This window comes from Leptonotus elevatus, chromosome 6 (genome assembly GCF_054856555.1).
Source record: "Leptonotus elevatus isolate MCC_2025b chromosome 6, RoL_Lele_1.0, whole genome shotgun sequence".
Taxonomy (NCBI): domain Eukaryota; kingdom Metazoa; phylum Chordata; class Actinopteri; order Syngnathiformes; family Syngnathidae; genus Leptonotus; species Leptonotus elevatus.
Window position 1 is genome coordinate 8121438 of NC_141244.1, and position 14861 is coordinate 8136298.

Sequence of the window (14861 nt, forward strand, 5' to 3'; positions counted from 1 at the left end):
CTTTCTCGCCACATCCCCCCCCGCCTCCACGCCTCTCCTCAGGACTCTCTTTATTTCACATCAGCTAGGGCTCAAATCACGTCCCCTCTCAGCCTGACACTGCGATGGTATGTTTGCACATCTTTGAAAGCTAACAGCGTGCTTTAATTAATTGTCCAGCTTTCCACAGAAACAATGTCCTAATTCTGCCATTTAGCTGAAGCGTATCATAGTTTGTTGTTATCTCTCCAGCCAGATTTCTGTAAATAGTCATATTAAAAACTTTAATCTCTTCAATGGAAAATGGAGTGCAGCTGAAAAACCTGTCATGTGCTGAGATAAATATTATCTTAGCTAAAGCCTTCGCTCTCTTCTTCTGCCTCCCCTCATTCACCCCCAGCCCCCTCATCCTTTATGACTTAATGAATACGTTCAGAAGATTTTAAAATGAATGCCTACTACCAAAACATAACAATCAAATAATATGGAAGACCTATTTTAGTGTTCAAAATGAAAACAGCCTGGGTAGCTAATTTTGCTAAGCTTTTGCCACTCTCAGCTTCTACGTAAACTCGGGTGATCATTTAAAAAAAACAACACTACAATTTCTCTGAAAATCAAACATACAATAGATTCTCACCATGAAATATTTATAGCAAATTTAATTGCTAGTCAATCTGTTGATCTGAGGTTGTGTTGTTGCTTTAGCTAATGCTAAATGCTATCATTGTTGACAGATCAACAGCACTACAAAGTCAATGCACTCATCATTATTCAACTTTTTTTGCTTGGTCCTAGCACATAACATTTGAAAGGCGCCACCAAAAACCCTCATCTCGCAAACAGTCTGACTATATTTCCCATGTTTCCTCGGCACGGGAGCAGGAAGTAGTTCTAGTCTAGGAATGACGCAAACGTGCATCTGAAAGTAAATAGGAAGGAATCTAACAGTTAAATTCCTTTTTACTTGGTTTATCATATGAATCGCTATGACTGCTGTGGGATTGACATATACCTGGCCTAAATTGGTTTGCTGACTGGACACACACAAAAACAGGACGCCGGGATGGGACATGCGTAGAATGCGTAGAATGAGTGCTGGCACTGAGCTGACTAAAGCTGTGACAAACAAATCTTTTTAGAATTGATTATCCTCTAATAATAATTCCATCGAGTCTACCGAGCAGCCGCCAGCTCGTCGTCATGCGGGTAACATTCCTGTTTATAAGTCTCCAAGCCAGCTCCGCTTTGCAATAATACATAAAACCATATATTTCTCCCTTTTCAGTCTAAAGTGACCACAAACCGTTGGTAGGTTCATCTTCATGAACAATTGTTGCCGGAAGATTGCATCCGCATCTACAAATGTCCATGCGGAAACACGAAAGTGGCCGAACATTGGTTCCGGATGCCACAAATGTTGTTGTTTTTTTTATAATTAAAAAACTGTTTAGAGGCAGCAATTTTTGTGTGAACCAATATTTGTGGTTGACATAAGCACTAGAGCTGAGCTTCTGAGATGAGACAACATCCGGTGTAGACGTCAAAGATCAATTTTTACTGGGCTGGCAGTGAATGAGCTAAACATCATTTTTCATCTACACACTATGAAACCAACACAGATTTGCTGAAATGTTACAATGCAATGCAGTGCAATTACTCTACATGTATGCAATCAAGTTTCCCACACAGCAAGCACTTAACATCCTTTTCTTGTCTCCGTTTTGTCCAGGTGGCCAACTGTGGTGCACCACCACCAAGAACATGATGGAGGGCGAAGAGCTGGTGGCGTTTGCAGTTGACTTTGACTCCCGTCTGCAGGCAGTCAACCACATGTCTTTGAGCGAAGGCATGTACCCAGCCAGGCTGCTGGACAGCATCCAGCTCTTGCCGCAGCAGGCTGCAATGGCTTCCATCCTACCCACTGCAATTGTCAACAGTAAGTGTCTGTGCACCTTCATTCATGTACACTGCGCCACAATGAGATGCGCTTTTGTTTAGACACAAAAATGTGCTTCCTCTTGTACACACACACACACACACACACACACACACACACACACACAGCTTGCCCATAGTCACCTGCTTAACAAGGAGCGTCGTCTCCACAAGGCGTAGATTAACCCAGATGAGTCTTTGCATTAGAGATAAGAACCAACGACCTTCAAGTTTTGGGTTCACAGAAACACTCAGAGGATCGGACTAACGTGTTAATTGCAAAATACAGGCCTCATGCAAATAGTCTGTTTGTTTACTTAGCCAGGGCTATCTGGGTTCAGCTCAACGGGGAGGTAAGCAGATGGTCCAGTGTTCCTGTTTGCCCTTGAGAAAGGGCACAAACCCAGTGGTAGCAGTGCAGCAGCTAAGAATTTTGAGGAAAAGCTTTGGAACACAGAATTAGAAAAGCATTACTACAGAAATGGAAAGAATAGGATGGGACTGACCCCTGTACATATTTAAGTAAGAGACCGAGTAGGTCACGATATTCCTGATTGTGTCTTTCCAGAGGACATCTTCCCCTGCAAAGCCTGTGGGATCTGGTTTCGCAGTGAGAGAAATCTACAGGCCCATCTGATGTACTACTGCAGTGGGCGGCAAAGGGAAGCCGAGACGGTTGTTGAAGACAACGACACTGGAGTCCACCAGGCCTCCAGTATGTGTCCCTTCCCACAATGCAGCAAGACCTTTTCAGGGGCCAGGGCCCTGGAGATGCACCTGACCACCTCACACAGTGGTGAGTGACAACAAGATCGAAAGACAATTGATTTTGATTAACTTTTTATTTTGATCTTGAAGAGATGGCTACCTTTGTTTTAATCATGTATAAGTTAAGCTACAAAGCGGCAGGATTTAAGAATATACTTATTCTCTTGACAGGTAGCATAGTTGACAATATATCCCTCTGCAAATAAAAATCAAGTGCATGGGGATATCCTTGGCATATTGCATGAGTATTTGATGGTTTGTACAGTTAACTCTAAAGGAGAACTGGGAGGCGAGATTCTGAGGTTCTCCCTTTTATCTCCTTAACAGGTGTCAAAATGGAAGAGAGCCTCCCTCCTGGCACCAGCTTGAAATGCACAATCTGTAACTACACGGCAGATTCTCTTATTACATTCCAGCATCACATCATGTCTCACCTGTCACAGGCGGCCTTCAGATGCAATCACTGCCATATCAGCTTTCAGAGCCACAGGGAACTCTTACAGCATCAGGACTTACATGGACATGGCAACAAACTTCACAGGGAAGGCGACGCCACCGAGCATTCCCCCAGGGGGTCCGAGGAAAGCCTCCAGCAGCAGCAGCAGGCCTGCGCCGAGCTGGCCAACAGGAAGGATGCTCTGCTGGGAAGCCCCAAAGGGGCCCTCAACAAGGAGACCAGCACAGACGGAGAGGCTGACAAGGCTGAGAAGAAGCCCATGTTGTCTGCTCAGAAGGGAGATGCCCACCCAGGCAGCAAAGCCAGTTTTTCTTACACTAGGATCAAATCGGAGCCCTCCAGCCCCCGCCTGGCCTCTTCCCCGGTGCAGCATAACATGCCTACATTTCCCATGGGCCCCTTCTTGTCTCAGTTCGCTTTCTCCCAAGACATTTCAGTGGTCCCCCAGGCTTCCGAGATTCTAGCTAAAATGTCGGAGCTGGTTCACAGGAGACTACGTCACGGAGGGAACAGCTACCCCCCGGTCATCTACAGCCCTCTCATGCCCAAAGGAGCCACCTGTTTTGAATGCAATATCACCTTCAGCAACCTGGACAACTATTTGGTCCACAAAAAGCACTACTGTAACAGCCGCTGGCAACACATGGCAAAGTCACCGGACTTCTCCGCCCTTTCCGACAAGGTCCCTGAGTCAGTGAGTCCTAACAGTGGCCACACTTCGGTGAGCATGTTGACCGGCTGCCACCCGGCTGAAGGCGACAGTCACCTCATGCAGTCAGCCTGCCTGAACTCCAGCGTGTTGGACATGATCAATGCTGGGGCCAAAGGGCCTGAGAAGGATCTATCGGGGCAGGTGAAGAAGGTCTCTACACCGACGGGGGTTGAGGACAGGCTAAACGGCAAACAGATGGAGGGGAAAAGCCCCAGTACTGGTCTAGTGGAGAGCGACAACGACCCGAACAAGACAACCTGTGAAGCCTGTAATATCACCTTCAGCCGCCATGAGACCTTCATGGTACACAAGCAGTACTACTGCGCCACTCGTCATGACCCACCCATGAAGCGCATGTCCACCAACAAGGTGCCCTCCATGCAAAGGACCATGAGAACTCGAAAGCGAAGAAAGATGTACGAGCTGTGTCTCCCGGACCCGGACCACCAAAGGCCCGCAATGGGGCAGCCGGGCTTCCTTGGGGTCCATACTATGAATCCTTGTACGTCCCAAGAAGCTGTGGACGGCCTCGGTGACCGTTTCCACCCTCGCTGCGACATATTTCCAGGTATGGTCCCTAAACACCTGGAGGCCTCTCTGACTGTCACGAAACCTATTTTGACTCCCAAATGCAATACAGCGGAGGCGCAAGAGTTGGATGCCCCGATTGATCTCAGTAAAAAGTGTTCGCTACTCTCTGATAAGACGTGTAGCTCTCCAAAAAGACTGTTGGACTACCACGAATGTGCAGTGTGCAAAATAAGTTTTAATAAAGTGGAGAACTACTTGGCACACAAACAGAACTTTTGCCCAGCTACTGCCGCCGCGACCGCTCAAAAGTCACAACAGCCACATCAACAGCAGCAAAATAACGAGACGGGCAGCCTGGACACGACCATGTTCGCAGATGTGAAGAACGAAGGCAATAACAACACAGGCGAGACCTACGACAAAAGCCCCAACAAATGTGAAAAAAACGGCAACGGTAAGGTGATGGTGCAGAACGGAGGCCTGTTTCCACCTCACCTGGGGCCTGTTCCGGGTCTCAAGCCTTTTGCTGAACCCCAGCTTATGCCATCAAAAGATGAGAACAGGAACATGTATCTGCCCCATTGCCTTTATCCCGGAGCAATAAAGAAGATGAAAGGTTCCGAGCAAATATCGCCGTATTTTGGGATCAAGCCGACCGACTATGTGAGCGGAGGACCGGTGGTGCAGGGAGAGGCCAGCGAACAGGAGCAGAGTGTTAATGGGGGAGGAAGCGGAGGTGAGGCGGGAACAACGAGGGAAGGGACTCAACAGCCTTCTGCTAATGGCTGCCCTCATCCTGGCAAGGAGCCGCTCCCCCTGCTGCCCAAAAACCGAGGCATGGTCATTGTCAACGGGGGACATAAGCCGGAAGAACGTTCGGGCACGGCGCCGCAACAGGAGAACCAGCCCCAACCAGATGGCCAAGCCGCTAATCCCTCACCAACGTGGGCCGCGGAGAACCCAGCGGACTCCAACGAGAACATGTCACCTTCCTCCAAGTCCCCAAACGAGGACGCGGCACCCCCCGCCAATAAAGGGATGAATGGCTCCGGAAGTAGCAAGTACTGTCGCCTCTGCGATATCCAGTTCAACAACCTGTCAAACTTTATCACCCATAAGAAGTTTTACTGTTCATCACATGCCGCAGAGCATGTTAAATGAGAAGACAGATTCTTCCACTCAAACCTCGTTCCTCCCTGTCCCTATCATATTTGCCCTTTTTTCTTCATTTGTTTTGGTACACTGTTTGTGTCTGGAATAGTGCATCACGCAGTGCTAAAAACTGCTTGTGGACAATCAAGAGAGGCTCCTCCAGTCCTTTTATGACTTAAACATGCAAAAACCATTGGTTGGAAAAGAAAAAGAGAAGAAAATGAATCAAGAATAATATTGATGCCACTTTCACATTAATTTATTTCACAATCAGTATTGATGAGTAGTGATTTTAATTTAAATTCAAATGAAATTTATATCAGAGTTGTTTGTAATGTTATTGTATAGTCATTCTTGTGTAGCACACATATTGTTTACATTGTAATGTAGGCTCAATGAAACAATAGACAATACAAAAATGAGATGCATTTTAGACACAAAAATAGCTACTGAGGCACTTGTGTATTCTTATTTGCTGTAGCAAATTCAGTATATGCCCCAAATGTAGATTGCAGACTGCTACTGATGAATTGTTAACCACTTGGTGGTGACCGAAAGGCACAACCCTGCATTTCACATTTTGGCATATACACATGGCTTTGCATTCCTATGTGGCTGTTTGTCTGTCTTTTTTCTTGGAACCAGATGTGGATGTTTTCATAAAGATGGCAGCATTCTTGTATAGTACTCGTATTTCTGTTTAATGATACACTTTGGTGTCCCTTTTTGAAAATTTGCTCTCAATGCAATACTTTGTAAATGAGGGAACATTACTGAAAGCAGTATTATGAAATGGGGACTGTGCATATAATTATTTGTAACCCCACTGGGGGGGGAGGGGAAAGAATTATGTTTATTGCTAACAAACAAGATGGGTGGGAATACTGATTATCATTCCAGTGTCCTGATAATGGGAGAACATGTTTCTTAAAATGTTGTTGCTATGCATGTATATGGATGGAATTAAATTCCAAATCTGTTGGAAATTTTTATTTTGATGTGGTGTCATAATTAAACTTAAATCCTCAGGATAAACTACCAATGTCGGCTTTTTATTTTACATGGACGTATACCATTCAGCTTTTGTTAGTAATAACTGATTCGACAGGTTACATTGTAAACAAAAGAATTGCAATTCAAAATATTTATTCTTGAGTCTGTTCAATTCCATTCTCCATTACAGAAGTTTATGTCTGGCTGCTATCTGACTCAATTCTAGGGAAATGACAGATGGCAGAAATGAATGCAAATGATAAGAGGAATTCAGTGTGCAGTGGTTATAAAAGGTCTGCACACCACTGTTCGAATGCTACGTTTCTCTGGCATAATCAAATTAGACAAAGATAAAATATTGTTTCCACCATTTATGTGACCTTTACAACTCAAAATATGTTTTTATTCTTTTTACAGGCACAAAAATCAACAACTGAGATGTGATTGCACAAGTGTGCACACTCTCTCATAACTGGGATGAGGTTGTGTTCAGAATCAACCAAATAGAGGGAAACTCATGTTAAATGGGAGTCAGCACACACCTGCCACCTAGAGTGTCTCTGAATAACCCCAAATTAAGTGCCGGGGTTCTAGTAGGAACCGTTACGTTACATTGAAAGTTTACTGGCTAATATTTAGACTTGCTCTTTTTATAACAGAAGAAAACAGCCCCAAAGCATAATGCTGCCAACATTTTCCCACATGCGTTTGGGAGATTTCCTTTTTCCTTTTCATGATAGGGTTTCCCATCTTTTTACTCTACCCCTCAGCTCAGGCATCTAAAGAAGATAGGTGATTGTTGTCATAAGTACAAAACAGCCAGTACTTGCCAGAAATTTCCAAAACATTAATTTTGAATTTTGGAGTGATGTCCAGTTAATGCCACCATTGTAGAATATTTTATCTTCTTGATGATGACTGTCTTCACTGTGTTTTTCACTGTGTATATTTAACTTCTGCTGATTGATACCTTTGGAAAATGACTGCAATCACGTCAGAAAAAAAGCCTACTAGAAAATCTGAACTTTATTTGAGTTTAATCAGCTGCACTTTAGAAAGGGTGGCAGGTGTGTGCTGACTACCATTTAACAAGCGTTTGAATGTATTTGGTTATTTGTAGAGCTGTCAAATGATTTAAAAATGTTTTTTTATCAGATTAATCACATCTCAGAATTTTGATTAATCACGATTAATCACTTAAATAAAAAGGATTTTTATCAAAAAAAATTCCCGCCAAATTTGAAGCGCACCGGTTATGTGTTAATTCTTTTGACATTTAATGTTATGAAGATGTCTTCAAAAAAAAATTATCCACAGCACGCGCTCATCCTCCTTTTTTTCTCATCTGTAAATTACTTGCATAATTTAAAGTGGACAAAAAAATGACACCAATATTTTGACATGAACAAATATTCTAAATGTAATACGCAAACATTTATTAAATGCTTTACTTTAATGCATGTTTATTGCTCAAACACAACCTGTGCTACCTTAAACGTAGCCATCCGCTGTCACGCTAAAGGATCATCTATGGTCAAAATTAATTGTGCGATTAATCTGAGTTAATTCATGATTAATGCGATCATTTTTTGTGATTATTTAATCAGTTAACGCTTTAACTTTGACAACACTAGTTATTTCTAAACACAGACACATCCCCAGAGGGTGTGCACACTTGTGCAACAAAAATGATTGCAGTACAGGTTAAAGATCACATTTTAATGGTGATTTTTTCTTTTTTTTTGTCTTTCAGATTGATGACTTTGAGATTTGTCATTTTCTAAATAACATAACCTGGCATTTGAACAAAGACTTCATACCTACTGTATATACTTTACCCGATGGTCATTACATGTGAACATCTTAAGACAACTGTATGCTCCTAAAATATCCGATTGAGCAGTAAAGTGTGTGATCATTCCAATGATAAGAAGCAAATACTCGTTTTTTGGTACTGGCCAATCAGGTAAAAAGGTTGGAATAACAACCTAGATAACATTTTCTGAGTCCAAGACGGCACATGTTTTATCAAGCTGAATGAATACCCTCCAGTTATCCTCAATTGAAGGTTGGAACACAGCAAAAATAGTTGGAGGGAAGAACGGGAAAAAAACGTCAAATTGACTACATGACGAACCTCGCTGATCTTGTAGATAATCTCGACATTATGCTGGAGGGGAAAGTAGAAAGGATATCTTGAATGTTTTCCAGGGTAATTATCCAACATTTTCGATATGGTTGTGCCTAAATACATTTTATATTTACATCATGGGTCACTGGCTGTGCTGTTTGGCTTGTCGCTGGCTGACTAGCTTCCTGAGGTACTGGCTGATGGCAGATGGCTTCTTGTAGATCATTCGACGGTCTCCTCCTTTTATGTGAATGTGATCGGCTGATGGGTAGGACTCCTCCAGAAACTTCCTTTGAAGCTCAGATACCATCTGGTACAGGAAAAAGATCAATTATGAGAGTGTTTACATTATTGTCCCAACATTAATCTCAGCATACAATAGTCAATAGAATTTCCCAGTCAACAGACTCACTTGATTGAGGTGATTTGGGATTTGGTGGTCAAAGGAATCCCCAGTGATCACGCTGACTAAGGTCCTGCTTGAGAGGGGTTTATATCGTGTAATGTCCCTTTAAAAACAAATACATAAAAATAAAAAAAAGCATTTATGTTAATTTTTTTTAACTCATCTCACCTTGACAAAATAGGAAATGTCTTTCTCACAAATATTACCTTACTTGAGCAGCACTTTCATTCAGAAAGTAATGTTCATCCACAGCACTACTCTGATGCGCAGGATTACTTAAAAGGTATTTCTAGTGAAGACAGAAAAACAACAACATTGTAAACATACAGCGACTTAAAATGGCAGAACATGCAAAATGCAATGCAATCAGATCAGTGATAATAATGTAGCAGCCAACAATGGTCAGGTTCAGTTTAACAGTGGTTACAGAACATGCCCTTGAGATATGAACTGCATGCTCTACTGAGTTTGGCGAGCTTATGTGCACATTATAACCTTCGCCGGCTTGTCTACAAAACCTTTTCTTCGTCCTTGGAAAATTCAAGCACAATGATGTCCTTATCTCCTTGGCAACAACTGTAATACTTGAAAAGCTGAAATAGGTCCCACATCGCAACTGCCATCAAATTGTAGGTGGGAGGCTGGCAGCGGGGAACAAGGAGACGAAGCGAACCGCTCAGTTTCACCCACGAGCCGACGGCATTGCATCATAAAGACATTGGATGCAAATGTTGATCATGTGACAAATGTCACACTGAAGTTATTTTCACTGAATCTAATCGAAAATTGTGCGTGGATCAGGAGTAATAAATTAAAACGGGTAAGAATCATTGCGCAAGAATGCTTTGTTATTGTTATATAATTAATTGATTGTTCCATACCTGACCTATTGCAATGAAGTGTTAAAGCTGTTTAATTGTGCTTTAACTGAAAGACAGTTAAAGCACAATTACTAGAAAAATATATTTAGCACAAGTTCATGCTATTAAATGATTTCGTTTAATTGTACTTTGAAAGCGTCTTGACTGTTTGCTGTCATTTATTTTGTGTTGATTAGGGCTAGATATTACAAGTTTGACTTCTTTCTGTCCCCTTTCATTTTTTTTCTAAAGAATGAAATAAAACAATTTGAATTTGAATTTGAATTTAATTGAACTGTAACTATCGAATATGATTAAATGGAAGAGATTGAAAAGCCTCCTTTGAACAGATGATAATGTCTGACACATAGAGGCGTTCATTTAAAAATGTTAAGAATTGGAGCTTTTGTGGTGTCTTGTAGATTCTATTACATGTCAGGTGTAAATAATGTTGCAGCCGGTGAGAGTATAACCCTGCTCTGCACAACAAACAGTAAATACTAATAGGGTCTCAAGATTGTTACTGTTCAACACCAAAAAGCATTGCCTTTAGGATCTCATTAATGCCAAAATGTCACTGCTTTTGTTTCCCAAACGCAGCAAATCTGACTACAAACAAGTTGAAAATATAAACCTTCCCATGCATAAAACCTAATCTGCCATACCCAGCAAAGACGGTTTATTAACTGTCACTGCCTTACAAACTGTACAGCATGTCACGGACTGACTATAAAACATAAGAATATATCAGAAGACATTGCATTTGTGGCGTCTCCAGGAACACGTTCAATTCTTGTGCATTTAAAAAATGACATCTGGTATTGTCTTGGTTCCAAATTCACATTTTCTGAGCGCGTGAAAACAAAAGGCCCTTGCCTCAGTGATGCCGAGGAGAAGCAGTGATCAGTCTTGCAATAGCCCCACCCTGTGGCAGAATGGGAGTACTGGATACCTGCCTGCCCTCAATGATCTAAAATAGGGCTAAAAAGACCTCAAAAACAATTGAGGCGCAGGTGACAAAGACACGGTTGTGTATCAAATTAATTCCTACATATGCAGCATTCAGTTTCACATTCACTCCCAAAACACCTCGTAATCTAATTTTCAGCCTTTTCTTCCTGAGTTTGAATAATCAATATGGTGTCCTGTGGGGAATGTTCTTATGTGGCTTGTGTTGTAGCGTGTATTGAAGAGTGTGCATTAGCCTGACCTGCCTCTGGATGATCTCCTCAGAGACATTTTCTTTGATAGTTGGTTCAATGGCTCCCAGGATAATCAGCAAGCGGCTCAGCCCGGAAGCTGCTGAAAACTGCTTGGCTTGAAGGGACGGCAGCAGCTTACCATACCTGAACAAAAAAGGAGAAAATCTTGAAATATTTGCATGAAGCTCATAAAAAATCTTCAAATGTCAGGATTTGGACAACTAGTATTACACAACACATTTTTTTCATCAGTACTTAAGCAAATAAAGTAACTAAAATCCATAACCTTTTTTATTGTATTTTTTATTACATGAGAGACATGGACAAAACAGTTTACGATTTAGAGATAAAAAAATAAAATAAAATAAAAAGGTTTCAATTGGTAATTATAGTTATAACCACATTTAGCATTATGAGGGTGGCAGGAGCTCAATTCTAATAATAAATTGGATTTGTAAAGACTAGAGCCTTGGAATTGGAACAGCAAAAGTGGTATGGTGGGTGGGTAGTTGGCTAAATGGATGGATGGATGGATGCAGTGATGAGTTCTGCTGCGGCCAAAAAAGTAAAAACAACTCATTGTTAGCGAGAGTCTCCTTGCTTGCTATTGTGGACGTGCCCTTGAGCAAGGCATCACCCCCAACTGCCAGTTCAAGTGCTGCAGCACTGTTTGAGACCCTCTTTCACTCCGAATCTGTCGTTGTTTGCCTGAAGTGTGCAGTCTGGTTCCCCGTGTCGTAGGCTTTCATAAAATATACAGTAGAGTGTCAATTAAATTCCTCTTGGAGGAATTATAATGAGTATAATAAAGGACAATGTGTGTGTGTGCAGCCCCTTGACATTGTTGGCAAATTAGCCATTTGAGTATTCAGACCCCTAAAAAAAATATTTTAAAATGCCATCTAATGACAAATCTAGAAACTTTTTCTGGTGTGTAGTCAGACTGTGAGATTGTGCAAAGTCGCCATTGGCTGGTATGATTTTCCCCTTATCTCAAATGTAGTTTTGCATTGTGCAGTATTTGGATCCACAGAGAAAACCACAAGCAGAACCCGCTTGCCATCATTTTCACTCCACGCACAAAATGATCCCAAACCAACCAGGTATCCCAGACTTCAGCCCTTATGTAGCAGAGCTCGGCCTCAAGCAGGATCGAGAGCTTGAGTTGACCAAAAAAACTTATTTAAAGCTTGAAAACAGCCAACTTAAATTTAGGAGTTTGAACCTTGTGAAAACTGTCAGCTCAAAATACCGCTGGAAATCATATATCTAGTATTGAACTTTGGTAAAAATGGCACGACCGTATTTGGTTTGTGTGTGTGTGTGTGTGTGTGTGTGTGTGTGTGTGTGTGTGTGTGCGTGCGTGCGTGCGTGCACATTTGATTGAACGTCACATATGTCTAATCATTAACTAAAAATCTAATTTCAAAAACATTGTTACATATCAAATATTTACATTTTATTAAAAAGGAGATTAATTGCCAAACCACAAATTAATTAAATTAATGTTTTCATTAGTCACACCAATATTAAATACTGTAGAGCGCTGCAGTCACCTTAAGCTCATTTCTTGCATGTTTGAAAATTCACTTTGTAAAGTATAATCACCAAATAACCAAAATATATTGGAATGCTGTTTATATTTTGTGTTCAAAATAGTATTCGGGTGTGTGATTTTTTTCCTTATTTTTTAAGTTATTTTGGTCCTCATAATCATGATATTAAATGTCCACATCATTTCATTAATATGGAAAATTTTATCAAGATTTTTTACATTCTAAATATTTTTTAATGGGCTGATAAAGCTATCTCTGCTTGTTTGTTGTCTGTTTCTAGTTCAAACCAAATTAAAAGTAAAATCAATTTATTCCTCAGAATTGCTTCAGGACAGGATTACAATCAAATCCACATAGTCAGTGGAATGTCCAATGAGAATTCATATTTTATTTAAACCATCCATACTCATACTTCCCATAAATTACTCTTCTGTTTTTGTTTTGTCTTGTTTTTTTGTTATTTTTCAGTGCAATTACTGAAACCGGTTTTATCATTATCAGCCAGTTAAAATCAATGATCAGGTTGAAGCATGCATGGGTATTGGTGATTTAGTTTATTGTGTTTAATCGAAATAACAATCAACAGGATAATCAACTAGTAACAAAATTGTTAGTTGCTGCGCCCAAAAAAATATAAAAAAAACTGATGAATGATGTGTTGTTTGTCTCTCAGTGCTAAAATTAATTAGACTTTGGAAACATTGCATTTATGAGCTTGATCTAATTGATTAGCACAATATTACATGAGACATGGTAGTGTCTCTTTGATGGGAAGGCCGTATTCACACGGTACATACAAGAGTTTTTCAGTTTGAGATGCAAAACTTTTTCAATTGGAAAAAAAAAGCATTTGCCTGGGGAATGAAAAATCCTCTTTTTAAGGGTGATGAAAGAAGAAGAGCGCTGCAATTTTGTAACTCAGGAGACCTAATCGGTCTTAGCTCACTGATGCTCTGAATTGGCCGGTCTCAGCCGGTGGAGCCCAGTCAATAGTGCCATGCGCTCTCTGTCGCCAACGCCGTGCCAAGCAGCACAGCCTGCCCCTAAATGCTGCCAACACACCGTAGATCATCCACCAAGCACCAGGGGACAGTCGGCCCGGTCTTATTCCTCAACTGGGCCAGAATTTCCACACTTCACATCCAAGTTTTTAACAATTCTGTGCCTGATTTATGAAGGTGGAAGCAATTGTCCTCACTAAATAGCACTTTGCTGCATGTGCACGAGTAGTTGCAAGGTAAATATGATTGGACATGTAAGTGTGGAGTGTAGCGGATATGTTTAATGACAAGAATGGAATAGATTAAAGAAAGTTGTCCTGAAAAATCCATCAACAAATTCAAGGACTTTCCAGCATTTCTGTTTAAACAGCAATCTTTAAAAAAAAAAAAAAAACTTTTAAGAGTGGTATAATGCAACAAGAATTTCATAGCAAAAAACTGTCAACTCAGACCTTAGCCTTATGAAGTATGCATGTTTTACATGTGCTTACATGGGAACATATATGCACAAAACTAGAATCATCAATGTTTTTTTTAATGGTCTCATTGCTGTTTTCCGCACAGAAAATGCATTTTGTGAGCCTGAAACCAGTATTTCTTCAAAAGAGATCCATGAGTGATATATGCGATACATCTGTAAATGGCTTCAGAGTGTCTCTGTCTCCATGGGACAAGTAATCACTTCTTTAGAGAGGTGACCCCTCTTCTGTTACTTTACCATGATGATAAGCATAAGCATCATGGAAGATAACATTTAAAACTCCAAATACAGTACCAGGTCCTTGTACAAACCAAAAAACAAAAAACAGAATAGTGTCATGTTTTGCGTTTGTTGCTTTTGGTTTTCATTAGATTTTAGTTGTCATGTTTTTCTTGTGTCCCTGGTGTCATTGTCTGACTTGTCACGTTTTATTGTGTCCACCTGTGCTTGTCATGCGTAACGTTTTAAGACATGAGTGTGTCCAAAAGAAGAAGCTGAAAATGTTTAATGGCTGTAATGTATATGCCAAGTCTGGAGTGGCGCTGTAGGGCAGCCACAGGGAGTTAACAGAAAGCGTAGATTTAGAAGAAGAATCAGCGAAGAAGACAAACCACTTATCTGAATAGCCAATAGGCCAAGACTTTTGAAGCTGCGAGGCCGCCATATTACTCCTCCCGAGAAATGTTTATATATA

At 41.0% G+C, this 14861-nt stretch overlaps 2 protein-coding genes across 3 annotated transcripts in view; one reads left to right on the forward strand and one right to left on the reverse strand.

The window, feature by feature from the left end:
* The window catches only part of zfpm2a (zinc finger protein, FOG family member 2a), a 138580-nt gene extending 132001 nt beyond the window's left edge, over positions 1-6579 (forward strand). For both annotated transcript variants that reach the window (XM_086078803.1, XM_086078805.1), the window contains exons 6-8: positions 1712-1918; positions 2486-2713; positions 3013-6579. In XM_086078803.1, coding sequence (XP_085934929.1) covers positions 1712-1918; positions 2486-2713; positions 3013-5546 — 2969 coding nt within the window. In that variant the 3' untranslated portion in view covers positions 5547-6579. The remainder of the gene's footprint in view (positions 1-1711; positions 1919-2485; positions 2714-3012) is intronic.
* The window catches only part of LOC147171923 (uncharacterized), a 30731-nt gene continuing 21648 nt past the window's right edge, over positions 5779-14861 (reverse strand). The window contains exons 8-12 of the mRNA XM_086078806.1: positions 11138-11273; positions 9274-9356; positions 9074-9170; positions 8796-8971; positions 5779-8700 (exon numbers count right to left, since the gene is read on the reverse strand). Of these exons, the coding sequence (XP_085934932.1) occupies positions 8804-8971; positions 9074-9170; positions 9274-9356; positions 11138-11273 (484 nt within the window). The 3' untranslated portion in view covers positions 5779-8700; positions 8796-8803. The remainder of the gene's footprint in view (positions 8701-8795; positions 8972-9073; positions 9171-9273; positions 9357-11137; positions 11274-14861) is intronic.